The following is a 25,477-nucleotide window of genomic DNA, read 5'->3' on the forward strand; positions in this document are numbered from 1 at the left end:
AAATCTCAGCCATGAAGCAGTAGTTTCCTGCATTAAAGAATAACCACACATGACAGTTCCCCTCTCAGTACCTCAGTGTGTTCATGTTGGATTTATGAGTCATCTTAAGACATTTTTAAAGTGGTTCACATTTGGAGTACTGAATCATAAAGAGATTTGGTCATGAAATGTGATCAGTCATAGATGCTGGATGCGAGGCTCATTCATTGGCTACTCTGACTCTAATACATCCAATAAATAAACTGTAACTGAGTATGAAGTTTAAGTGATGAATGATCCAGAGGAGTGAACAAGAGTTTTACTCAAGTGATGCTGGTCATCAGGATGTGGTAAGTTCACCACTGGACATCCTAAATATTTCACACTAGTTCTCTATGAAGTTTCATAGAGTTTTACAGAATGGTGGATGTTAAAACTCGTGGTCCAGTATTCAAGGCTTTGGAGTTAATAGATTCATGAATGATTTGGGTAACGTGTTTCTTTCCACCACCCTGGTGGTTCAGGAGTGATATTGCCTGAATTTCCTGGTTGCTTTAAGATTTTGTGAAGAATTTTTGTCAGTAAATGTCTTTTTAAAATCTATATACAGCCCAGCCTGTTAAAACCAATGTTGCTTTAATTTCAGACTGATTTTACTGTATTATTCTCATTGAGAATAATACAGGACTGTATAATTCTCATTGAGCATAATAAAGTATGTTTTCATAATCGTTACGTTTTCATAATCGTTGGAAACCAAAATCGTAATCGAAAATTTAATTCGATTAATCAAACAGCCCTATACTCTACATATATTTTATTTTTTAATTACTTAAAGTGAATTTAACCTGTAGGTAGCAAATATGCAGTGATTTCACACACAGGATTGGTGTTTGTGTTGTGAGGCAGTAATAGTTCAAAAATGATTTATATTATTTCCTGCTTAATGAAGTGTTTTTAATTTAACAATTTTATACAGGACAGCCATGTACAAGATAGAGTCCATCAGTAGTGTGTGTTTGTAGTTATGTAGCTGAGATCAAATCCTCACAAAATGTTTCCTTCTTATTGTTCCAGTTTTCATCCTTACTGCACAGATCATGATGAAGAAATCAGGTTCTTGGTGAATCTGTTCTGTGCAGCAGCAGAGAGAGAAGAGCAGACAGGAGAGAAGATACTGGAGCTGTTATCATCACTGTGCAGTTATGAAACATTCCCTTTTAAAGAAAGATACATGGATGATCAGGGTCATTTCCTACTGGGATTGTACTGTCATCTGAAGGATTATGAAACTAAAACAGGCAGGAGAGTCCTTCCAGCATTACAGTCAGTTTTCCAGTCACCTACAGTCTGGTCCATAAACCTGTCAGAGAGAAAGGCCTCCATCCTGCTGGAAGTGCTGAAACTCCAATCAGAGAAGAAAGAAGTGGAGCTGACAGGCTGCTCAGATGAAGAGAGTGAAGTGAGGAGTTTCCTACAGTGTCTGCCTTATATCTCAAAGCTCAGGTACTTCACATGACTTACAGTTAAGGGGTTGTATAGCTGTATACCTTCAAACAATGAAGTGAGGGATTCTTCAGCCATCTTTTTAGGAGAAGAGTCCCCTTATTCTAATATATGACTTGATCGCCATGTTAAGGAGATACAGTGTATATCACTAATGCACAGCTGTCTTTGTACCACTGACATGGGATCATAACAAAATGTTTTCCTCTCATTCCGATTTATCTACCAGATTTAAAAGTTAACACAATATTATTTGGTCTTATGAAGATGGTGGTGGAGAGCATTGTCTTCCACATTGGTCCAAAATCTTCCATAGGTGTTGAGCTGGGTTGAGATCTGGTGACTGTAAAGGTCCGAGCATTTTATTCACATCATTTTCATCCTCACCAAAGCATTCAGTGAGCCCTGGTGAACAGAAGCATCTGCATTTGATATGTTTCTCCACTTTTTTATTCAGATTTTTCCTTTAATTTGTCCCCCGTCTGTAGTATTGACAGAGAACATGGGTTGGAAGTATATGAAATATGTTGTCAGATAAGTTGCTTTCCTAGTTTTTGGGAACCTCAGGGACTCTGATATTAAAAGATTTACACACACAAAAGAGTCAAACCACCTTCTGTCAGATATATGGTAGTTTATTTATAATATTTACACACATAATAAACAAAGAGAAATATGAAAATGTGATGAATTGTTAAATATGTGACATTGACAGGATAACCATGTCTCTTCAATAAGGGCTATATTGCCCAGAATAACAATGGCAGCCATCTTGGCAGCTTAAAAAGTTCATTGTTCATAAATAAAAACAAAATGTTCATTAATTAAGAAAAATAAGCACTGCTACATTTACACAGCTGCATAAATACAGTCATTGCATTTTTACCTCATGATTAGTTATTCTTACTGACTATGATGTAAATTCTACCAACTCTATAGTGAGCAGTAAATGAAGATTTCAGACACTTATGAATTATCATTTTGTGTCTCCACTGACAGATGTAATGTAGCATAACAGTAATTTATACGTCTTCCATCTCAGAGGTAAAGCATGCTGGGATGATATTTTAACTATTGTACATGATGTGGACTCTAGATTTAGTTTTTTCAATATTTATATTCATATATTCTGCATATATTTTACATTTTAATTACTCAAAGTGAATATAACCTGTAGGTAGCAAATATGCAGTGATTTCACACACAGGATTGGTGTTTTTGTTGTGAGGCAGTAATAGTTCAAAAATGATTTATATTCTTTCCTGATTAATTAAGTGTTTTTAATTTAATTTAATTTTATACAGGACAGCCATGTACAAGATAGAGTCCATCAGTAGTGTGTGTTTGTAGTTATGTTGCTGAGCTCAAATCCTCACAAAATGTTTCTTTCTTATTGTTCCAGTTTTCCTCGACGGTCAGATCCTGATGAAGAAATCAGGTTGTTGGTGAATCTGTTCTGTGCAGCAGCAGAGAGAGAACAGCAGACAGGAGAGAAGATACTGGAGCTGTTATCATCAGTGTGCAGTTATGAAACGTTCCCTTTTAAAGAAAGATACATGGATTATCAGGGTCATTTCCTACTGGGATTGTACTGTCATCTGAAGGATTATGAAACTAAAACAGGCAGGAGAGTCCTTCCAGCATTACAGTCAGTTTTCCAGTCACCTACAGTCTGGTCCATAAACCTGTCAAAGAGAAAGGCCTCCATCCAGCTGGAAGTGCTGAAACTCCAATCAGAGAAGAAAGAAGTGGAGCTGACAGGCTGCTCAGATGAAGAGAGTGAAGTGAGGAGTTTCCTACAGTGTCTGCCTTATATCTCAAAGCTCAGGTTTGTCAGATTAATATTGTATTTTTACAAATACTACATGGTTTACTTCAGAAAAGGTAAAGATGAATAAAGTTTCAGTTCAGTCATCATTTAACAACATACCGTATTTACTGACTATTTCCTCCTGCTGTATGTTCTTGTTCTGAATTTCATCTTTGATGAAAGACATCAGACATCAGATGGTTTGTAATGCAGTTTGTTTTCTACTCTTGTACGTTTGCTTTGCTGTTTCCACAATTGATCCATAATATTGTGTTGTAGCTGTGATCCAGAGTTCTTCCAGAGTGTGTGTTCATCCATCTATGTGAGATCCAGAGAGGAGACCCAGCAGCTGGTCTCTCTGCTGCAGCTCCTGGGGTTCAACTTGCTGTTAACAGGAGAGTTAGGCAGTGAAACCTGCAGGTCTGCAGGGAGAGTTCTCAGACTTTGTGGCTCTGAAGTGAATCTCATCCTCACACCCAGAAAGATGTCTGTCAGAGAAGCCTCGCTCCTCTTTAGACGTACAGCACAACTACACAGTCTGAAGTACGTATTCATCTAATTACTGTCTGTCTTCTTTTAACACCAGTTGTCCAATTTAAATGATCAATTAGAGGTTTTCATCACATATTTTAGGACATCTGTTTCTGCATTTTCAGACTGTCCAACAACACAGCCTTGAGACTGTTTGGGTGGATAAGAAGAGGGAGAGTGGCCTGTCTGGCTGTTGATGAGCTTTCTCTCGTCCCTAAGACAACCCAACTATCAGAACGAGTTTTGTTGAAGGTTGTCAGTAGTTTGGCATCCGTGCTGAGACACTGGTCAGTCAGACGGTTCGACCTGACTGAGCTCAGCATCTTTGCTCAGGGTCTCACTTCACTGCTGCTTCACGATGGCCCTCTAACAATCAAGTAAATGTCTTTCCTCAGCCATATAAACACACACTAATTACTGAAAATGTCTAATGTGTTAATACTCACCTTTTCTAAAACATATTTATTATGAAATGTGCAGACTGAATGAAGAGAGTTTCCAGCAGCTACCGGCCCTCCTCCATGAAATCCAGGATGAGGACTTGACCTGTTCCTTCTTCAGTAAGGTTGGTGGAGACCTGACCTCCTGCTGTCTGAACTGGGAGGTTCTTCAGTATCTGCTGCAGCAGTCGTCAGCTCAGACCATCACTGTGAACCTGAGGAAGAACTGCTTCTTACAGGAGAGAATCACACGTCTGCTTCCCTTTCTGGACAGGATTGTATTCAAAAGGTTGTCAAACTGTTTTTCCCCTTTTATTGGACACAGATATAAAATTGTTTTCCATTTAATAATTTGTATATGTACTGTTATGCCTTCTGTTTCATCATCAGTTTGTTCATTGTTTGACCAGACAGAGTGTCATTGGTAAATACACTGTATGCTTTCAGGCCCAGTCCCAGCTTTGTGTTGACTGCCATCAGAGAGATCTATGAAGCTCAAACCCGTCACATGATACCCAGTTTGCTGAGGTCATTGGATCATGTGATCAACCTGACCTGCAGAGAGCTGGACTCGGTGGACTGTGCTGCTCTGCTCTTCATCCTTCAACACAGTGACAGAGTTAAAGTAAACCTGCAGTGGACCTCCATACCAACAGAGGAAATAGAGTCCATCCTCTTTACACTGGACAAAGTCTCTCAACTCAGGTCAGACATTAGTGCTCATTTCTTAACGCTGTAGCTGTATCAGTACTCTCTAACACACAGGATATCATTTATCCATCACTGATAGCGTACTGGGAGAGCACCTTAGATGTTAGAGGATACAGATGAGATAGATTACATACCTCCTATGATTGATGTGTTAGACTCAGGGTGTCTTCAGAGGGATCTGCTGTAAGCTCTAGCATCCAAAATCTGCCTTCAGTCTCTTATTGAACACTTTGCAGTACTGTTGGTCAGGTCTTTACTTATTTCATTACACAGCAGTGTAAGATCACAGCTATCAACCATATTTATTTCAGTGATGTGGTGGCAATAATGCTTCGCTGATTTGCCTAAATACTCCAACAAATGAATCATTTAAAGTATCTTTGGGAGACCCCGAGATACTCGCAGTACACTGCTTTGTTTTGGGCAACGTCTCATTCCTTGTAGACTAATCCAGGTTGTAACCAAAAGTAAGCCTTTTCTTACTTGTAAACCTGCTCAATAACACTTTAGAGTATTTATTGGACTGTTTTTTATGTTATGATTAATTAATGGTATTGAAAGAATTCTTTGTTCTTCATCACTCTATCAGTTATGATAACACTGTACTCTTTAATACCCTCTTTTAAATGGATATTATTTGTGTGGAATATTTGTGAGTCTGCTAGTCATATTGATATCTGAACAATGAAGTGATATGATTGTATTATTTGTGTATAATTTGTTAACTTTCTTACATTTCTGAATCAATTCTACTACCAGTGTTGACAGGAAGCTGTTGCTGAGGTTCATCCACTGCTGTGCTGCCTCTGATGCCCAGCAGGGGGCAGCATCAGGCCTGCTCAGGACTCTACAGCACAGGCTGGATCTGTCCTGCTCCTCCTGTGTGGAGCTGACAGAGAAGGATCAGACTGAGCCTCTGAGTCTGACCTTTGTTGACTGCAGGGCCGTCTCCACCATCCTGAGACACAGCAGCCGCGACACACAGCTGGACCTGAGAGACTGTGAGGTGGAAGACAGCAGTCTGGACCTGCTGTTTCCTGTCCTAGACAGAGTCCGTCTCCGGTAGGGAAGAATAACCTAAACCAGAGAAGAAACTTGTTCACAGTAATGTTTCTGCATGGTAACAGTCTGCTCTTTGCTCTGTTTGTCCTGTTCAGAGCCAGTAAAGCTGTCCTCCTCCAGCTGGTGTCACTGGTTCCTGGGAGCAGTGAGAGGGACACAGTGAGACGAGGAGAGTCCCTGTGTAGAGCCCTGGGTGGAGAGCTGGACCTCAGTCACACCACACTGGATCAGAGTGCCTGTGAAGGTTTGGCCCAGATGCTGGACTCCTCTGACGGGCTGACAGAGCTGGACCTCAGTCACTGTCAGCTCACTGACCAGCTGCTGCTCACACTCATCACACATCTGCATAAAGTCCAAGTCCTGGAGTGAGTATCAGACTGTACAGATACATGTGTTCATGTCACAAATATGTATATAATGCTGTGTCGGCTCTTGTCTAGTCGGTGGCGGAGGTAGTAACTCACAAAAACATATTGCTGACCACAACTGACAGGTGGAGTTGGTGTGAGATTCAAAAGAGACAATAAGTTTAATGAGCTGAGAGGATCACAAGACGGCTTTTCTGAAGAAAAATGTTCCTTGTTAGGGAGGCAAAAAGAGACAGTACCCCTGCTGACAGCTTACAGCACCCCAAGTTTATTACAGAGTTCCCCAAATGCACTTTCAAGGGGAGATTATGTTGAATTTAGATTTCAGGAGAGACTGAAGTTGCTGTCAGTGTGTATATGAGAAGACAATTACATCTGTACAGTTAGAGGTTTGGTTCGGTTTAATTCTATCATAAAGCAACCGACACATAACACGCTTTTCCACATATTCACAAAGAAAACAATCAAATAAAAGCCCAACACACAGAAACACAAAACCAACAAAATAAATCAAACTATAAACAGTATATAAAACTATTAAAGTGTTAAACATAAAAATGAAGAGTGATGACAGAGGATAAAAACACCAAAAGTCATTTCCATAGTGGTCCTGCTGACACACATCATGACAACAAAGACTGCTGCGCCCCGTTTACATTACTGACTGAAGGTGCTGACAGATTTAATTATAGTAGCTACTCATTATACTAATTGTATATATTTACTAAAATAGTAAATACATTCACCCATCTCTCCTCTTATCATTTATTTAAAGAAAATGTTTTTACACCTGTTGTTTACAGAACTTTGTACTACAATAAACATACTGTAATTTTATAATAATAGAATAGTTTACGTTTAGTTATCTGGGTAAATAAACATGCACACAACTAGTTTGCCATTACTGTGAGTACCATGAGAAGAGCAACAATCTGGCTGCAGATAATCTGTATTCACAGCAGAATTTATTCAGATTCTCCAGAGGAAATGAAGTGTGATGATTTACTTGAAGTAAAAAATATCCCGAGATCTTTGATGGAGTTCATGATGCATCCTGAGGATGATCACTATACTCCAAATTATCTGACTGTTTAAACTTGGAATGGATGTTGAACAGCTCAGCGCTGTGAATTACAGTGTTAGATCATGCAGTAGTGTCAGAAAACTTCAATAATTAATGAAGATACTCAGCTGTGCGATCAAAATGACCGACTGACAGCGTGCACATACCTGCTACTGTATGAAGACGAGAGGTTTTTCACTGACTGAACAAAAGATATAATCAGGTGGATTTTAGTTTTAATGATCACAGTTTTAGAGGTGTGTGTCTCTTTGTGTTGGTCTGAGCAGACAGAAATGCAAGTCAACATAATCCATTGACAAAGAGAACTTTAGTGCTTCTGCAGTGACGCCCTGACATTTACCTGTACTGCCTACATCAGCCACTGGCTCCATGTTATATAATAATGTACCTTTTGTCCTCACTTTTTCTTTTTTGTTTGTGTGCATGTTACAGTCTGAGTCACAATAAGATCACAGATGCTGCGACACACAGGTTACTCCAGCTGGTCTCCATCAACCCGTCCATTGAAGCTGTGCGGTGAGCAAACATTAATTAGTGCACCATTATTCATTAAGAATGTTGTAGTTGTAAGATTACAGAGAAATAATTCATCATCATTCAATCATTCATATTATTGTTGGCTGTATGAGTGACATTTACTCTCTGCTTTGGTATTTTTCTAGACTCTTCAACAACAACATTGTGGACAGAACTCCCTTTAAGAAAGACAAGCGGTTTGAAATATGGTGAACCAGTCATCAGTGTGGTGGTAACGTGGTGATCAGGGAATAATTGTCTTCTTGTGATCATTGGATGAAAACATGCAAGATGCTGATACAGTATGATAATCATGTATTATCAGTTGACATCAGGAATCTGACTAAATTCCTATATTACTGCAGTCCAAGTACAAATACTGTCTTCAGTAGTTTACAATATAGTGACTTTAGGTTTGACATGACGATGTCTGCCTGAAACTGTTTTCTAAATCTAATGATTAAGAAGACAGTTTATATGGAGGCCAGGAGCAGCCAGCAATACTTGATCAAATTTATCTGGAGATTATGACTCATCTCTTGTTCTTGAGGTACTTAAGATTAATCTTTATGGAGCTGATATTTATGCGTCATCCTGTGATGATTCTCTTCATGTTTACATATCAGATTATTGTGTTGCGATCATGATTAAATTTTTCTTTTTTATTGTGGCAAAACAAATAGAGGCCATAAACTATTTATCTTTATGTATTTTTGTGATAACTGTCTCCTGGGATGCACGTTTTTTACTTCTTGTTCACAATTGTTTGTACTGATATCACATATTTTTTCATACTATGTTAGACATCTGGCATTTATTAGGCCAGGCTGTGTATGTGATCACTGATTAATACAAATTCTAAATTAATCTATTCAATTTTCAATAAATGGAAAGACCCAGCACCATGTGTGTCCTTTGTACTGAAAAAACTATGTTTCAGTGTGAAAGCCAGTCTTGGTAAGTAGAGTTAGAGACTCCGAAAGCAGACATGTGAAACCCCAGCAAAAGTATTCGAGGTGGGCGACACATCCACAGCTGTCTTCTCTGGTGTCTCACAAGCTCTTTACTCTGGTCCTCTGGAAACTCTGTAATAAAAGAGCAGCAGAAGGAGGAGGAGGAGGAGGACAGGATGAAGATACTGACTGATGTCTGTGTTCTTCATTCTTTTTAAACTTCATGCAGTATTTTCATGTCAGGAATATTATTTATTTTACTGACATTTTTTTATTTCTTTCAAGTGAAATATTGTTGAAATTATATAGTGACTTTGCTGACTGTTCTGGATTTATTCTCTCTTTAATAATTCAAAAATCCCCAATTCTTTGGTAAGGAAAAAGAACCATTAAGAGTATTGATAAATACTCTTATTTCATTCCACCAGTGCAGTCAACAAAGCAACATAACTCATCACTATAACGACCATCTCTACTGTTATCAGATCAGAAATGCTGTGTAACATTCATGATTTCTCTATAAACTTGAACGGCCAACAATATTTTACACCAGTTTTAGAACATTTTACACTTCAACAGAAAGCAAACTTGAACACCAACATGCTGTATGTCAAAGCAGTATAGTAACATGTTCAGCTATATTGTAACCAAGACCAAAGTGAGGAAACAACAGGTAAATAAAAGGCAGAGCCTCCATTTTAATCCAGTTCAGGTAGAGATATTCATTCATGTGAATGTGGACGCTGCACATTTATCTTTAAGAAAAAGAACCAGAGTCAAAGAAAAGTGTCAATAAGTTCAAACAATGAAGTTTTATTCAGTGTCGTCCATTAATTCATCATTTACCAGACTTACATTTCCTTAATGATGATAAAGTGGAATCTGACTGTGTATCAGGCTGCAGCTACATTACATTTTAAATATATTAGTTCAGCTTTAATCTGACAGAGATAAAACACAGGAGGCAGCAACTGAATATGAAAAATATAGTTCAAGATTTAAAGAATATATAGATCAAAGACATAGAGACATGACTGTAAACTCACAGTCTGATCCAGTAATAATGTGTTTGGTGATTTGCACTTGAAAAGGCGTCGAGGTTAAAATACAGCAGATTTTAAATGTTTAGACGTCTATTTGTATCTTGTCTCAACAGCATTCAGTGACTTTATTTCAGCTACTTCAACAAATGTAGTAAATTTAAACATTGTCACTGAAATGCTGTTAAAACACGTTCAGACTATGCTCCCTATTTAAAAAAAACTCACTTTCAAACTACATTCTGCAGCTGCACCACGATCCTGCTCACTTTAAAATTTTAATATATAATCTCCAATATTATAAGAATGATGTTCCATCAGTGCAACCAATCACATCATGAGTGATAGAGATCATTAGAAAGCTTCATACCCATTTAAAAAAAATTAAACTGAGATTACACATTATGTGCAGTAAACATTTCAGTGCAGGAGCTGCTCTGATAAACTGACAGCTGTCTTGTGTCACAGTGTTATAACAGAAGGACATGCAGAGGTTTGATTCTGAGCTGAGGCTGAATTCACGCTGTGTAATATTTGAACGCTGTTCAAAGAAAGACTGATGTGCATTAAAACGGTAACTCGAGTAACTAAACCAATATCCTACAAGGATTTTGATTCTGACATACAGTAAAACTCTGCTACTGAATGCGCATTTATACAGACTGAATGAACGAGGAAATCAAACAGCGTGTCTGACAGAGAGAAACTCAGGGTTTGTCAGTTACTGCGGTAACTGATCCACAGTTTAAGCTAGCTCTCTTTCTGGGACTGAAAACCCAGAGTTTCCCTCATCTCACTAAACCCGCTTTCTGAAACAGGCCCCTGGTTGTCTGGACAGCCACTGTTAGGCTCAGTGAAGCCAGATACCGAAAAGATATTCTGGGTATGTTGAACTTGCTTCGTAGTACAGGTCTTTCAGCGAGGGCTACGTGAGAAAGAGTTCGACACAACACCGGAAATACCACACAAACAAGTTATCTACCCGTTTTATTTCCTTTCTTTATATCCACAGAAGTTCATTCTGACTCTTCTCCCCTCTACAGTCCTCAGAGAAGAAACTGACTGAGACTTTCATGGTAAAATAAGAATATTTCATTGACACTCACCCCGCGTCAGACGCCATTTTATCCATCTGCTCTTCTTTCACTTTCACTTCTGCAACTTACAAGACATCACATGACCCTGAGGGGAGAGACGTCAAAACTTCTTTGATTCATCCAGTAGTTGCTGAGTTCAGTGTCATGCTCAAGGGAACATCTATAGTAAATGTTAAATAAAATTTGTCTTATCAAGTGTGTGCTGGGATTAAAACTAGCAACGTTGTGGTAAATATTCAAAAAATACAATCAGCACCCCTTGAGGTACTTTGAGGGACAAAGAATTCTGTCGCCTCTTTTTTTTTTTAGAGATTTTTTGAGCCATCCGGTCAGATGTAGGACATGCTTGAAGGACTACATCTCCCAGCTGGCCTGGAGGAGTATATTGCAGAGTCAAAAGACCATTTGTGCTGCTAGATTCTGACCGGAAGGTTACTTGAAAAGGGGAAGAAGCTTCAACTGCATATGCCAGACTATCTTAAAACATCTTAAAAACTCATCATAAGCACTGCACACCCACACAGGTGTTCAGTTTCTACTTGATTAGACCTGCTCAGGTTGAATGTGGACGGAGGTGTGCTGACAATTACGTGACGTCTCAAAACTTGAACAGCAGAGTCAGAGAGATATAAATCAATCTCAATCTGTACATTATTTATGTTTACTGTTTGTTTGCTGTTAATTTTATTGGTTATTCTTTTTTTTTTTTGGTACTGTAAGAAAGACTTTATCACATAACATTTTCTCCTGATTGCAAGTTTTTACAACATATTCAGAACTCTTTCATAGAAAAAAATATGTTTACAAACTTAATCTACAATTACACAGCAAAGACATCAGATTAAATGTTAAAACACTTGATCACCAGAAAAGGCCACAAATAGAAATGTTTCACTCATTTGGTTCTTTAGTTAGCAGGACATATTGGTTATTCTTAATTGTTTTTTCATGGACTTTAATACATATTTATTTTTAACTTATATGCATTATTGTGGTCTAATTGTTAACTGCCTGTTTTGTGTTGTTTATATGGTTCATGCTGTTCACTCACTCATTCATTTATGAATAAAAATTTTTGTTTGTTTATAACCATCAGCGTCCATCATTTAACTAAACAGGTCTGATGAATCAATGGCAGTCTACGTATTGATCATTGAAAGGGGAGATCTGGTGTTATTGTTATGTTGAGTGATGGTTTACTACTATTTCAAACACTGTGTTTATTCTATTCAAAGCATGACATTAAATTACAGGAAGTGTTACACTGTGAGTGGATTGCTAGCTGCTTTTGCATCTCTTTCATCCATCAAAGTGGCTGGTGCATCTCAGTGACCTGCACTCTCACTGGATCTTGTTACAGTTAACAATTTCCAGCAAATAAATAACTTTTACCCTCCGCAATTAGGTTGCTACCTATACTGTGAACAAATGGCTGCATTTAGAAGAAATTATTATTGCTTAATTTGACGAAGACAGCAGAACAGCAAAAACTTCCTGTTCTCTCAGCAAGGGCTACATGAGAAATACAACCCTGGAAATACCACATAAACGAGTTATCTCCCCGTTTTATTTCCTCTCTTTATATCCACAGAGGTTCATTCTAACAGGTTATACAGTGGATAGCACAGCATTTGTAGCACTTGTGGGTTAATTGTAGAGGACAGTTTCTCCTTCTATCCAGAGGTGAACCAGTACTATCTGTAGCATCAGTATCAGCACAGATAAAGCTCCTTATTACTTGTGTTCCACATCATGAATTTAACTGTTAAAGATACCAGAACCTTATACTAATGACATGTGCTTTAGAATAATAAACATCCTCTGCTGTGAGGGAAAAAAATATATTGTGGTGTGGCGTTTTAATGAAAGCTGTTAATCATTCATTGTTATTTTCACATTTTAATATGTTCACAGAGTTTTTTCATTGACTTTTGTTTTTATTCTACTTCCCTCCAGCCCTCCACCACCAAATTTTACAAGCACTGGTACGCTACTCAAGAGGCTCAACTGTTTCCTGTTTTAAAAATCAGATCTAATCATTTCATTTGGAGAAAAACAGCCTCTTGTGTGCTGTAGACTGTGAATGTATTATCCTACAATATTATGTTTACAATAACTTTGGATCCCATATGGCCTGATAAAATAGTAAATTAAATGTATCAAAATATATCAGAATTTCTACATAATCCATCTGGGTTCCCTTCATATTCTAACAGAGAATGCAAACTTGTTTCATGCTAAAAGTCACATGGCTGACATTAATAATGCACACATTCATGTACAGTAATTGTTTCATTTCATGGTTTTACTAATATTGACATGAATGGGTGATTTCAAAAGATATTAATGTACATATTTCTCTCCTCTGACCATGCTGGTCCATCTGTTTCTCTTTTTGTTGCCTTTAATCCACTGATGTTTTATTGCTGTGCTATCTACCATGGCTACTATGTACAGTATGAGCATTTCTTTCTTTCCACAGGATTTAATAAGCTGTTGCAACATATACTGTATATGTGCAAAGCAACACACACACTAACACTTTATTTATGATTTCCTTGCACAATGAAAACTGTAACTGAAATGCAGGTTATATTAACAGACAGGGAGCCCAAATTAACTCACTATGACAACGCTAAACATGTTTATGGTCTGTAATGTAATACAGTGAATGATGAGTATCAGTTTGTGAGTGTATGTGTGCATTTATGAATTGAATTACGACAATGATGAGGTCTATTTGAGTTTGTGCACGTTTTCGTGTGTATACAGTACTGTGCAAAAGTTTTAGGCACTAAAAGTAAAGTGAGAATGCTTACAAAAATATTGCTATAAATTGTTTTAATTTATCAATGAACACCTTACAAAGTTGAGTAAACAGCAGAAACCTAAATGAAATCAATATTTGCTGTGAGCAGCTTTGCCTTTAAAACAGCAGCAGTTCTCCTCGGTTCACCTTAACACAGTTTTTCATGGTAAATTGCAGGTAGGTTGTTGTAACCATCTTGGAGAAAGATGTTCTTCTGTGGATTTATTATTTAGGCCGTCTCAGGTGCTTCTTCATGTAATCCCAGATTGACTCCATGATATTGAGATCAGGGCCGTGTGGGGACCATACCACACTATCTGTTGCAGGACTCATCATTCTTCTTGTTGCTGAAAATAGTTCTTTATGACTCTAGCTGTATGTTTGGGGTCATTGTCATGTCATGAATAAATTTGGGACCAATCAGACACCTCCCTGATGGTATTGCATAATGCATAAGAATCTAAACATCTAGGGTGCCTAAAACTTTTGCACAGTACTGTATGTGTTTGAGAGACTTTGTGACAGAGAAATGAAAATAAGTGTGTTGATGTCCATGTTGTAAAAGGAAACAGCATCATAATGCATGATTTGAATTAACATGGCACCATAAGGAACGTACTGCATGTGAGTGTGTGAAGAAGAAAGAGGCGGCATCAGATCTCACCTTATTTAATAAACATGGAACCAGATTTGTATTTCTGCATCTTTTGTGTGTGTGTGAGAGTCATTATGATTAAATATAAATGTTACTAGATTTGTGTGTGTGTGAGTGAGAGAGAAAGAAATTTAAAAAAAAAATTGAATAATCATGAAACCAGATTGAAAGCAGCCACTCTGTCTCGCAGCTCTGTAATCACTAGATGTCGTTTGGGAAGTGACCGTAAGCACTTTAAACCACCGATGTGTTTCACAATCAGACCAATGAATAAAAGATTTGAGTTTTAAATGCCTACATTTTAAATTTAAAAGAAGTGGAGATGTGGGACTGTGGAAAGTGGATAAAACAAATGAATGTTGCTCTGCTTTTCTGATTGAAGTTGACGTCCTTTCTTACAGCAACAGATACAAAAGCAGATGCTGGAGTGTCAGACTTCATAACAGCAGTGATGGTGTTACTGTTTACAGATCAGGTGGGATTAGGGACAGCAGCGTTTAATGTCACTGAGGTTTAAATTGAATTTATATTACTGACTACACAACTTGTTTAAAAAGAGAGCATGAAAGAGAAAAGACTGCAAATGGACCAGAGAGAGTGCAAGAGAAACAAACTGATCTCTAACTTTATTTAACAATATACAGTTTAAGGGAAGACAGTGTATTTATATGCACATTTAAGCCTAATAATCCCTTTTCATGTATGAAATTTCATCCTGCACTCATATAACAGTGATGATATAGACTGCCCACTCCTGCACTTGATAGAGTGAATACATGTTGTGCTGCAGCATTTGGGCCTCCTGTTGCTGGAGTCTTTATCACTTGTAATTGAAACTGAAGTCATGTGATGTTCTTGGTATTTTTTGTGGATATTTTGTGTTGGTTCTAACAATCTGCATGATGTTTTTAGGGATCTTTTTAAAGATAGAGATATAGAAAGAAAGAAGAAAGACACACATACACTCACTCAGTAATAGACCCTGCAGGATGTGAAAATATAATCATAAATAGTTTTATCTCCTCATTTATCCTCTTTTTTTTTTTTTGCAAGTAATTGAATGTGAATTTGACACCAGCCAGCAGCTGGACAGATGTTGAGTGGGACACCTCTTCCTCCCTAATAACCACAGCAGGGGAAACACTCATACATGTAGACACACACATGCCAGAACAGCAGGTGGCTTCCTGTAACAGCGTCACTGTTCTTGTTCAATGCTGCGTCGACACTGGATGTACAACACAGGGATTGACATGAGATGCATTTTCAGTTTTTCCTTTTCAGTCCATCGTATAATTATCAATCAATATTTTTTTAGCACTTTTATGATATTGAGAAAACAGCAGGAATGAATAGTGTTGTTCTTTCATTTCTCTTCTACATTCAGCTACTAATCTCTCAGATTGTTTTCTCTCTTTTATCACGTCCGTATGGGCAAGATGAACATTTCCTAAAGCAACAGCCACCTGTGAATGTACATGAAGGTAAAGGAGTTGTAGATTCATTGCTTCTACATTTGAGCCGCAGCTCTTTATATAGACTGTGTGTGTGTGTGGCTGCAGGTTCTCATGGGGTGAGGCACTGAGTCGTCTGTTTCTGCTTCAGTGAAACTCTGTAGCTGAAGCTGCCACCACCAAGACATTATAGGCCATAGAAAGACTGTGTGTGCATCTCTTATCAGTATTGAAGGGCATCATTTCCACTGGGGATGGGGAGGACATGACCCTCTCACTTCCCAGTTGTGTCCGTACATTTGCACTTTTACAGTTTGAGTCACTTTGTGGACATTTATTTTTTTGCCATCGGTTTCTCCTCTCAGGCTACACACAGGCTGCCTGAAGGCCTGGACATGCTTGATACCAACAAGTATGCAAACATGTTTATTACTTAGTAGCTGTTGTGTATCGTCATACTGGAAGGTCTGGTGATAAGCCTGACATCATAGAGACCAGTGAAATGTAATAATCACACTAACGGGGATGATGGTGAACACTTTCAGACAAACTCTCCTACATGACATTTCTTGTCTCACTAAGTTTTTTATGAAAAGTGACAGAAATGAAATGATGAATGAAAAAAAGGACCTTAAGAGAGCGGTTCAAATCCTGCAAAGTGTCTCATCTCTGCACACCTGGCCGATCGCTGCATGAAATGGACATGCTCGTCAGATTGTCAGTTTCAGCGACTTAAATAATTGTGGGACGCAGCCCCCACAATCCCATAATCAGCAAGGTGTGGCAGGAGGGGGTTTCAGACACCATGACGATGTGATTCCATAAATCCTGATTTGTACAGATGTTTGGGGCCATCTGACAGGACCCGACACAACTTAGGCCCCTCAACAAGTTTTAGAAAAAAAGTCAGTAGCTGTTTGTGTTCTTCCTTGTGTGTGTGACTGTGTACATTTGTGCATCAGCACAGTCCTGTGCACGTCCTCGCAGCAGCTTCAATATCTTGTGACATGGAAGGACTTGAAAGGAAAGAGAGGATGGAGCAAAAGAAGGAGAGAAAGAGAAGGTGAGAGAGATGAGAGAGGTTAGGGATTGATTATTGATCGCTGTGGAGTTGTCAGGAGGCCGAGGAAAGATGGAGGAACACAGGCTATTTTCCTCTCATTCATCAACTGAGAGCACAGAGAGGTTGGTGGAGAGAGAGCACTGCACAAAAGATTCATGTCATTCCTCCTTCGCTTACCCTCTCTCTCTTTTTTCTGTCGGTTTTGTTTGGATCTCATTTTCCTCCTTGTGTTTAGAAATATTGAATTAAGAATGAAGATGAGACAAAAGAAAACAACAAGGGAGGATGAAAGGAAAGAAAACATGGACAGAAGGAAGGAAAAGCACACTCATATGCACATAAGCAGTATTTACTTTACTACTAAACAGAGCAAATCAGCAGGAAGAAAAGACTTTCCAGTTTCCAATTCACAAATCAAACAAGCGCTCATTCAAACCTCGTCGTCTCCAGTCGTCCCACAACTCACTCCAACAAATTCCACTTCATGGAAACACACACATTTCACCCCGAGACAGAAACCAAACGTAATCCTATGATTCATTTCCATTCAAATAACACAAACCCAAGAGACTCTTATTAATGATCGCAGTGAATGTAGCCCACAGATTTCTTCATCCATTTATCAGTGTGAGGATGAGTGTGTGTGTGTGTTTCTTTTTACATGCATGCATACGTTACGCCCGTAGAGTGGTTGCCTTGGCAACGGTAAACTACAGCGCTGCTAATCAGCTGTTCGGGCTCTAACCGTCTACATTCTATTAACCGTTAGAAACAAACTGAAAATAAACGTTATTAACCGTTAGAAGAAAATTAATAAAACAAAGAAATATAAACTATAAAACACTCTAACATTAAATCTTATAAATACATATATATCAGTGGAGTCAAGCAAACGTTACATCTGACTCCCTTTGACGTTTTGACAGGTGTAATTTGATGATAACCATCATCGTAAACGGCAAACTAGCGCCAACTCGTCCCAGTTTAGGACACCAAGCTAGCGCAAAGACCGCTGACAAACTACAAACTACACGCTACAATACATAACAGTACATTAAATAGAAAAACTGATAAACTGTATAAATGTTTACATGACATTTACACACCTGAAAGAACAGATGGAAAAAAGAGTGTGAGTCTGCTGATCCTCCGTGGCTTTACTGATTATACGTTAACTGCCAACTGAAGAATGCAGCGCAGGCTCACAGCTTATAAACCCCCAGCTGATCTCCTGCCTTTTACACTCCAAATAGAAATATATGAAATTGAATGGAGGGTCTGTTAACGTGTAAAATAGCAAGTTCAACATACCTAGGATATCTTTTTGTTATCTGGCTTCACTGAACCTAACATTGTCCATCCAGATAAATAGAAATATATGAAATTGAATGGAGGGTCTGTTAACGTGTAAAATAAAGTGCAAACATATAAAACAAAATAACACAAGTAAGTTGGCAATTGCATGTTAATATCCTATGTGCCACACATATGTCAATAGAAGTCCTAGACTCAATTATTCCACTAAGGAGACAGTGCATAGTAGCGTCTCTCTCTCTCTCACACACAAACCTGAATACACTCACCCATAACAGGAAATGGTTTACTGACTGCTGTGTGTGACTGACATGCTGAGTGCAGACTGCAGCATAGTGTCCTGCTCTCCTTATTCTTCTACAGAAGGACGACACACTTCATGAGTTGTCCTAACACACACAGAGGTGCACATTCACACTCACACACTTGTACTTCCATACTTGTGAGGACTCGCAGTAACCTGAAACATTCCCTATAGCTTCTTATCTTAACCTTGTCCCAACTCATTGCCTACCCCAGACCCTTAACCTGACCCTTACCCAATTCTAACCTTCACACTAAACCAGATCTTAAAGAGCCCCTTTAAGAAGGGAAGGGCAGACAAAATATCCTCACTTTCCAAAAATGTCTTTATTTTCAAGCTCTAAAGCTCAACTTGGTCTTTTAGGAGACACTGAATGTGCTGCAGCTGCTTGTTTTGTTTTTTTCGGGTCATGAATGTGATACAGACGATGTTTGTGCTGCAAGAAATCTGACGTCAAAGTGAATCCAATACAAGATGTTTTACTAATAACATTTTAATCCAATCTTTTAAACAGTCTGACCTCATCTGATCAAAACAACATGTCAATAAAGTTTCTATAAATATATAAATAATCTATAAATATATTGAATCCTACTTGCTGTAGCTATGCTAATCTAGATGTTAGCCTGACCTCTGACCTCTCTGGGTTGCAGCGAGTGAGAAGACGTTCCCTCCAATAAACTAAAGACTGTTTCTCCAACCAAATAAACTTCATGAGGTCACATTATTGATAAAGATAAATGACATATTATTAAACTCAATTATCATTTACATTTTCAGAGGAAAAATACATGAATGAATACATTATAATATAAAATAACAATAAACTAGAAAAGGTGTAACTTTCTGTAAGAAATGTGAGTGTGCTTGCTTTAGCTGACAGATGGTGTTTCAGTTCATTACCAAGAGCCCCAAACTCTTCCAATGAACCAGCTTCAATAGTCAGGACAGCGCCTCGGTAAAGGGTGACGGCAGGAGCATTTTTAATCAGCCAGCGGGAAAGTTAATCACTGAGCTAATTGAGCTGGGGAACTTTTTATTGTGACACAACAGACCACTGACCCACATCGTCGCCCTGGTGATCACACGCTTTCCTGTGGAGACGTCAAATTAGCCATATACCTGTGCGAGGGAGCGACACCATACAGAAAAAAGAAAGATACTTTGATATTTCAATGACTAAAAACAGCTAAATTGAATAGATGCTGCACATTTCATAAAGATGCTGCACATTCTTACATTTGAATGAAGTTTGTAGGTAAAAGCACGTGAGACTAGTTAGTGAGGGTCTGATTTGATAAAAATAATACAGAACAACCCCATAGAAAACCCTGTAGAATAACACACACACACACAGAAAGAACTGCTTTGTGTTTCAAGAGTTAATACTCTGTACTGTACTATAGTGAATTAACAGAACAACTAAAAACATGCAGCTCGTTAACCTTCATCATTTAAAAAGCTCTGATTTGCACTTTTTCTTTTTCACATTCTATCTTTTATCCCCTCGCACAAACACACAAATACACACTTTTTGAATCTCTGGCCTGTGACACACACACACATAACATCAATATTTCTGTCAACTTGGTTAGAGTGAATCAAAACTGCAGTTCATATAATAGGAACATAGACATCCCTCTTCATCATTTCTTGAATTCAGGGTGAATTGACACAGAACCAACAAGAATATGACAAACTGGCCCTTTTCAAATAACACACAAAATCCGACAAAATATTATTATACTGTATGTATCCTTAACGCTAACTTAACACATATCTCACCAGAGAAGGAGAATGAACTATTCTGACCTTGAGGGTGGTGTTTCAGATTTTTAAAGTCTCTGTTTAGGTTGATAGTATGAATTTTCTTTCCATCTGTTCTAACAGTAAGATGGTCCAGTTGCCAGCAAACTTCCTGCAATCTGTAGACAGGAATGTACAGATCCCAATATTGGTAGTATGTAGATTTGATTAGATTGATTTAATCCAGGAGTTATTAATGGACTATAAAAACATTACAATGAAAATCCCACTTCTGTGTGTGATTGTACCTGTTGGTCTTGGAGGGGTTGTACTCGTAAGATCCGCCAACGGCTTTCTGCATTCTCTCTGAATTAATCCGCCAAAGTTTTAGGGAGTGGTCCATCACACATGACATCATTTATTCACCCAAGAGATCAAAATCCTGCAGTTGGATGAAAAAACAACAACAACACATCTTAAATGCCATTTAGTTTTTCTGTGTTCGTGGATTATTCTTCAGATGGCAGCTGTGATTAGATGTTACTCACAGCACTCAGGACTTCATCTCGATGACCTTCAACGCCTCCAAATATCTCCACTAATGTGTCTGTCTGTTTGTTCATAGACGAAGGGCCTGATCTGAGGAAACAGTCGCACAATATCACTGCCAGATAGTTTACACATTTCTGTATTTATGTGATCAATGAAGCTTATGAGACACCAGAGATACAGAGTCAAATGGACTGTTTGTTCATCAGCACAGTTTTACTGAAAACTGAACAAAAACTGGAGAGATATTTATTTTCCTCTTTACAGCTTAATTAATTGATCACTTGCAGCTGTTGGTGGTGACAGTGAGGCAGCAGCAGCACAGCTGAAGTTTCACCTCCTTCCAGCTTCCCAAATGCGTAAAGCTGCTTTTCCTCCGTCACATATAATTTTACTCTGACCTCTAGAAACTTGTAACAGCATTTTTCATTAGTTTTAACTGATTGAAAAAACTAAATAATCCAGAGGACTCAGTAAAATCTGAACACACAGACATAATACACACATTTTTAGATTCAGCGTGATTTACACTCCCCGACGATATCATCATATGTGATGTGCATCGCGAATAAATGTCCATAAATCTGCTTAGAAATAATAAAAAAAAAAGTCGCTCCCCATAAGTTTTCTTTAGTATCAAGTAATCCAGTGATGTCTGTAGATTCATGGCTACAATGCAAACTGATAATAAAAAGGAAATGATAATAACTAAATCGGGATACTTTTAATGGCGCCATTTTGTCAACATGTAAACAAATATAGGCTAAAAAAAAAACGGGGCTCAAGTTGTAGCTCACAGCTAACTCGCTGAATCCATGGCAACGCTATACTTCCTGTTTATATCCCCCTAAAGCATTATGGGAAATGTTGTTCCATAACTGAGAGCATGATTATCCTTCAAATCAGTGATGTGTAAGTCTGTCTGTTGTGAATTAGAGCTATTGGCTGGTGTTTGGTACCGACTGGTATCTCTCAGAATAACTTGACAGCAAAGAGCAGCCAATAGCAGATAAACTGTTCAGTAGTAGCCTGCTTTCACCAGCAGATGGCAGCGTTATTCTATTGCTGTGATTGACTGACCTGCTGCATGTAAACTCCTTCTGCTTCCTTGTGTACATGTAGTCAGAGATGTACCTGCACAGGTGACTCAACAGTCAACAAGTCTCAACGGTATGCCTGTATGAAGACTCTGTACATATGAAATGAATGAGGTGGACAATAAATCTAATGTGTTTATTTTGTACGATAAAGAATGAATTCTTCAATAACTAACAGTCACCAATGTTAAATCTTTGCTTTAAAAATCAAATAGCACTGAACTGTAGGAAGTAACGATGTTTTAATATGTTTTAATGCTGTTAAAAGATGCTGAAAATGAAAATAAAAACTGTCTTTACATTATGAAGGTGCCCTTTCAATGACACTGTGTACAGCTAAAGAAAGACTGAACTAAAAGTGTGTACAAGAGAGTCATTTCTGTGGTGCGTTCATGTGTTAGTGTGATAAAATGGACATTAGGGCGTTCAGGATTGCATCTTTTCAGAACAGTCAAAAGTTAAAGTTACCTTTAACTACCTTTAGAGTTTAAAAGTTAAAAAGGAAAATACAAATTTGGTCTCTTCATCAAATAAAAAGGCTGCTGTTCTTCAGCCGAGTGTCAAAACTCAGAAGACACAAGTTGCTACAACACCTGAAAGCACCACAGAAAAAAACATCAGCTATCACAGAGCAGTCTTATAAGTTTTATATTATCAGCACTACTACTGCTAAATGTTTTGCATTTTTACATAAAAAACCTGAAACAACTTATGCAATGATGAAACAATGATGCTGGTTGAAACACTGACAGTCGATATGAACAGGAACATGTTCAGGGGCTGTAATCTCTTCTGCAATAATACAAGATGAAAAACTCAAAGACAGCAGACTCATTAATGCACTTACTGTAATAATGCAAATGTTTACACCAAGAGCTGAGATTGAACAAGCTGTGGAGAGAAAGTTTAGTCCTGAGTGCATCCAGCAGCTGGTGGACATTCAAAACACCTGAATAGTCAAAAGAAATACACTGAAAATCCAGAAGTGGAGAACAAATAAGCTTTATTTACCACCAGCAGGCCTGAATTATATCAGTCTTTATATCTGACAACTTGGAAACAGGTGAGACAGGCTGTGGATGTCAGGAGGTGTGTGTTAATAACAGCAATAATACAATCGATTACACAATTCATCAAAAAAATAACAACAAAGATGTAGTGAAACTTTGCACTAATATGAATGACACTTGACCTCACCTGCAGGCTGATTGCTGCATTATTTGCTGAAAGATATAAAGAAATATGCACCGACTCAGTATCATGTCTTTCTTAGAATAACATCAACATAAACTAGACACGGCGGTCTACAACACTACAAGGCCTATTCAAATATAAAATAGACACAGCGGTTTGTCTAATCAAACACAAAGCAGACAGTCTACAACACCACAGGCAGTGACACAGACAGGTGCCGAGATGCGGAAAACATGGAGTCAAACAACACATTAATCTCACATTATGACTGATTTCTTCATAACCAACATTTCAGTTAAGAAAGAGACTAATTATGGATGTTTGTATCTTTGTTGAAGTCTGAAAAGGTGAAAACGTTCAGTATTTCCCAAGAAAAGAGCAGCGCAATTAGAGAAAAATCTGAATAAATGAACAGAAATTGCTCTTTTTTTGTATGATACTTTTTTATCATCTTGTGACCTCAAACATTTATCAAGGTTAACTAAATTAAGTGTGAAACTAAGCACTAATAATAGCAGTGGTGTGGTCAGAGGACAAGTCAGACAGGTCATTATAAAAAAATTAGGTATACCGGAGGATAACATATCATTTTATCAAAACAGAGTGTTTCATAGTGGTGTAATACAACAAACCACATTACATTCAATTAGAAAACTCTAAGATGGCATCTAGACAGCATATTTATGTTCTCATCAAAAAGAAACAATGCACATATCACACTGTAGATACATGACTCACACATATTTCTTTATGTATATTCTTTATGAGTTTGTGTTCATGTCATAAAGTATCACTGCATGTATCAAATACACGACTTACTCACTCTTGTTTTCTGCAGGAATGAATTCTCACAAGCAACAAGCAGCTTCTGCACAGGCTCATTCTCAAACCACACAGTCAACAGATGACTGAACCACTTAGAAATGCTAAACTGGGGAAATCCACCTTATTCAAAGCCTCGGCGGGCTTGTCAGTCCCAGTACAAGATCCAGTTCATTATATAACTTCCATAAGTTATGGAAGTGACATGTTTCACTCACCAAGTGTTGTCCCTGCTCAGCCTGCTGTAGTTTAGTGTAAATTAGTCCATTTGTGTCTTCCACCATCCTCCATAGAACAAAATAATCCCAACAGGTTAACCGACTTTGTACATATCACGGTCCCTTTTTAAATCTTCATCCTCCTCTCCTTCATGGTGCCACTTTGTCTTTGTCGATGTTTATGTCCCGCTCAACACACAGCAAAGTGAGGTTGGATAGTCTGGCCGTTAGCCGCTGTCAGGCTAGTAGTGCTAGCAATAACGTTAGCTTGAGGATCTGCTTTTCTTACTCTCTCGCTCTTTGCGTTTTAATGCAGCCGATTTGTACTTTACATCCTACCTAGATTAAAAAAAACACACAAACATCACCTTGATCGTTAACTTGACAGTGTGCGACAACATGACGCATTCACGGACACACAGGCTGCTGGCTTTTAAAACTCCCGGCAGTCAAATACAGTGGCAGGGGCCCGATTAAGGGGGTACTAAGGGGGTGGAATCAACGACAATACAAACATACAAGACGAGGACCTCTTGGCAGTGGTGGGGGCTCGTCTCTGATCTGCAGAAGACACGACGTGGTCTGAGTCTGACTTTTTATTATTCGCTACTATCAACACACAAACTTTATTCAAAATATTCAACTAAACAACAAAAAGTTAGCAGTTGGCAGCTAGCTAGTTGTTATATCCAAAGATGATATTTCCTCTTCTGTTCTTGCTGATTAATGCTGTTACCTCTTCTTTAAAGTCCTATCTGAAGATTATTTGAAGGTTATTTTGCAAAATGTTCCACTTTTTAGGTTCAAGTTTGAGATGTATTCAGGAGCTCATTTTGGTGCAGCTACTCTCTCTCATACAACTTTTTTTTCAGATGTCAGACGTCTATGAGTTGTTAGCAGCTCCACCAAATAGTGATTTTTACCTCTAAACTTCTCACATGGTTTCATTTCAATAAATGTTCAAATGATCCAATATTTCACCAAAAGTCAAAGAGAAAAAGTCCAAAACCTGAAAACAGATTTGTGTATCAGAACTTTGTTTTTTCTTCTTTCCTCTCCCATTAATCATCTCACGACACCTCAGATCTATCTGGTGACCCTCTGGAGGGGCCCAACCCCTAGGTTGGGAACCACTGGACTAAACTAGCTAACTGT

General features: G+C 38.2%; 2 protein-coding genes and 1 long non-coding RNA gene across 10 annotated transcripts in view; 2 read left to right on the forward strand and 1 right to left on the reverse strand.

The window, feature by feature from the left end:
* Nucleotides 1-25,477, forward strand: part of LOC137177370 (uncharacterized) — a 173,001-nt gene that overhangs the window by 17,795 nt on the left and 129,729 nt on the right. The gene's annotated exons all lie outside the window — the stretch shown is intronic.
* LOC137177375 (uncharacterized) lies at nt 1,074-8,764 on the forward strand. The gene is made up of 10 exons (XM_067583645.1): nt 1,074-1,485; nt 2,888-3,313; nt 3,575-3,838; nt 3,952-4,203; nt 4,307-4,555; nt 4,714-4,971; nt 5,737-6,039; nt 6,135-6,404; nt 7,924-8,007; nt 8,154-8,764. The coding sequence occupies exons 1-10, from the start codon at nt 1,214-1,216 to the stop codon at nt 8,218-8,220; spliced, it is 2,445 nt and encodes an 814-aa protein (XP_067439746.1). The 5' UTR covers nt 1,074-1,213; the 3' UTR covers nt 8,221-8,764.
* Nucleotides 8,841-25,196, reverse strand: LOC137177384 (uncharacterized). 8 transcript variants are annotated; one of them, XR_010926098.1, is made up of 9 exons: nt 24,323-25,196; nt 23,286-23,311; nt 22,835-23,037; nt 22,072-22,627; nt 20,991-21,081; nt 20,751-20,884; nt 20,509-20,621; nt 18,185-19,790; nt 10,971-11,182 (listed from the first exon to the last, which is right to left on the reverse strand). It is a non-coding gene; the product is annotated as an uncharacterized lncRNA (long non-coding RNA). The 8 variants fall into 8 exon arrangements; XR_010926096.1 differs by having other exon boundaries at nt 22,072-23,037; XR_010926099.1 differs by lacking the exons at nt 22,072-22,627; nt 22,835-23,037; nt 23,286-23,311.

This window comes from Thunnus thynnus, chromosome 24 (genome assembly GCF_963924715.1).
Source record: "Thunnus thynnus chromosome 24, fThuThy2.1, whole genome shotgun sequence".
Lineage (NCBI taxonomy): Eukaryota > Metazoa > Chordata > Actinopteri > Scombriformes > Scombridae > Thunnus > Thunnus thynnus.

Excerpts from the sequence above, each read along its gene's own strand:
- LOC137177375 (XM_067583645.1), top strand. The coding sequence starts at position 1,214 with ATGGATGATCAGGGTCATTTCCTACTGGGATTGTACTGTCATCTGAAG. Across the intron at positions 4,204-4,306 it reads GATGGCCCTCTAACAATCAA|ACTGAATGAAGAGAGTTTCC; the intron begins GTAAATGTCTTT and ends TGAAATGTGCAG. Across the intron at positions 8,008-8,153 it reads CCGTCCATTGAAGCTGTGCG|ACTCTTCAACAACAACATTG; the intron begins GTGAGCAAACAT and ends GTATTTTTCTAG.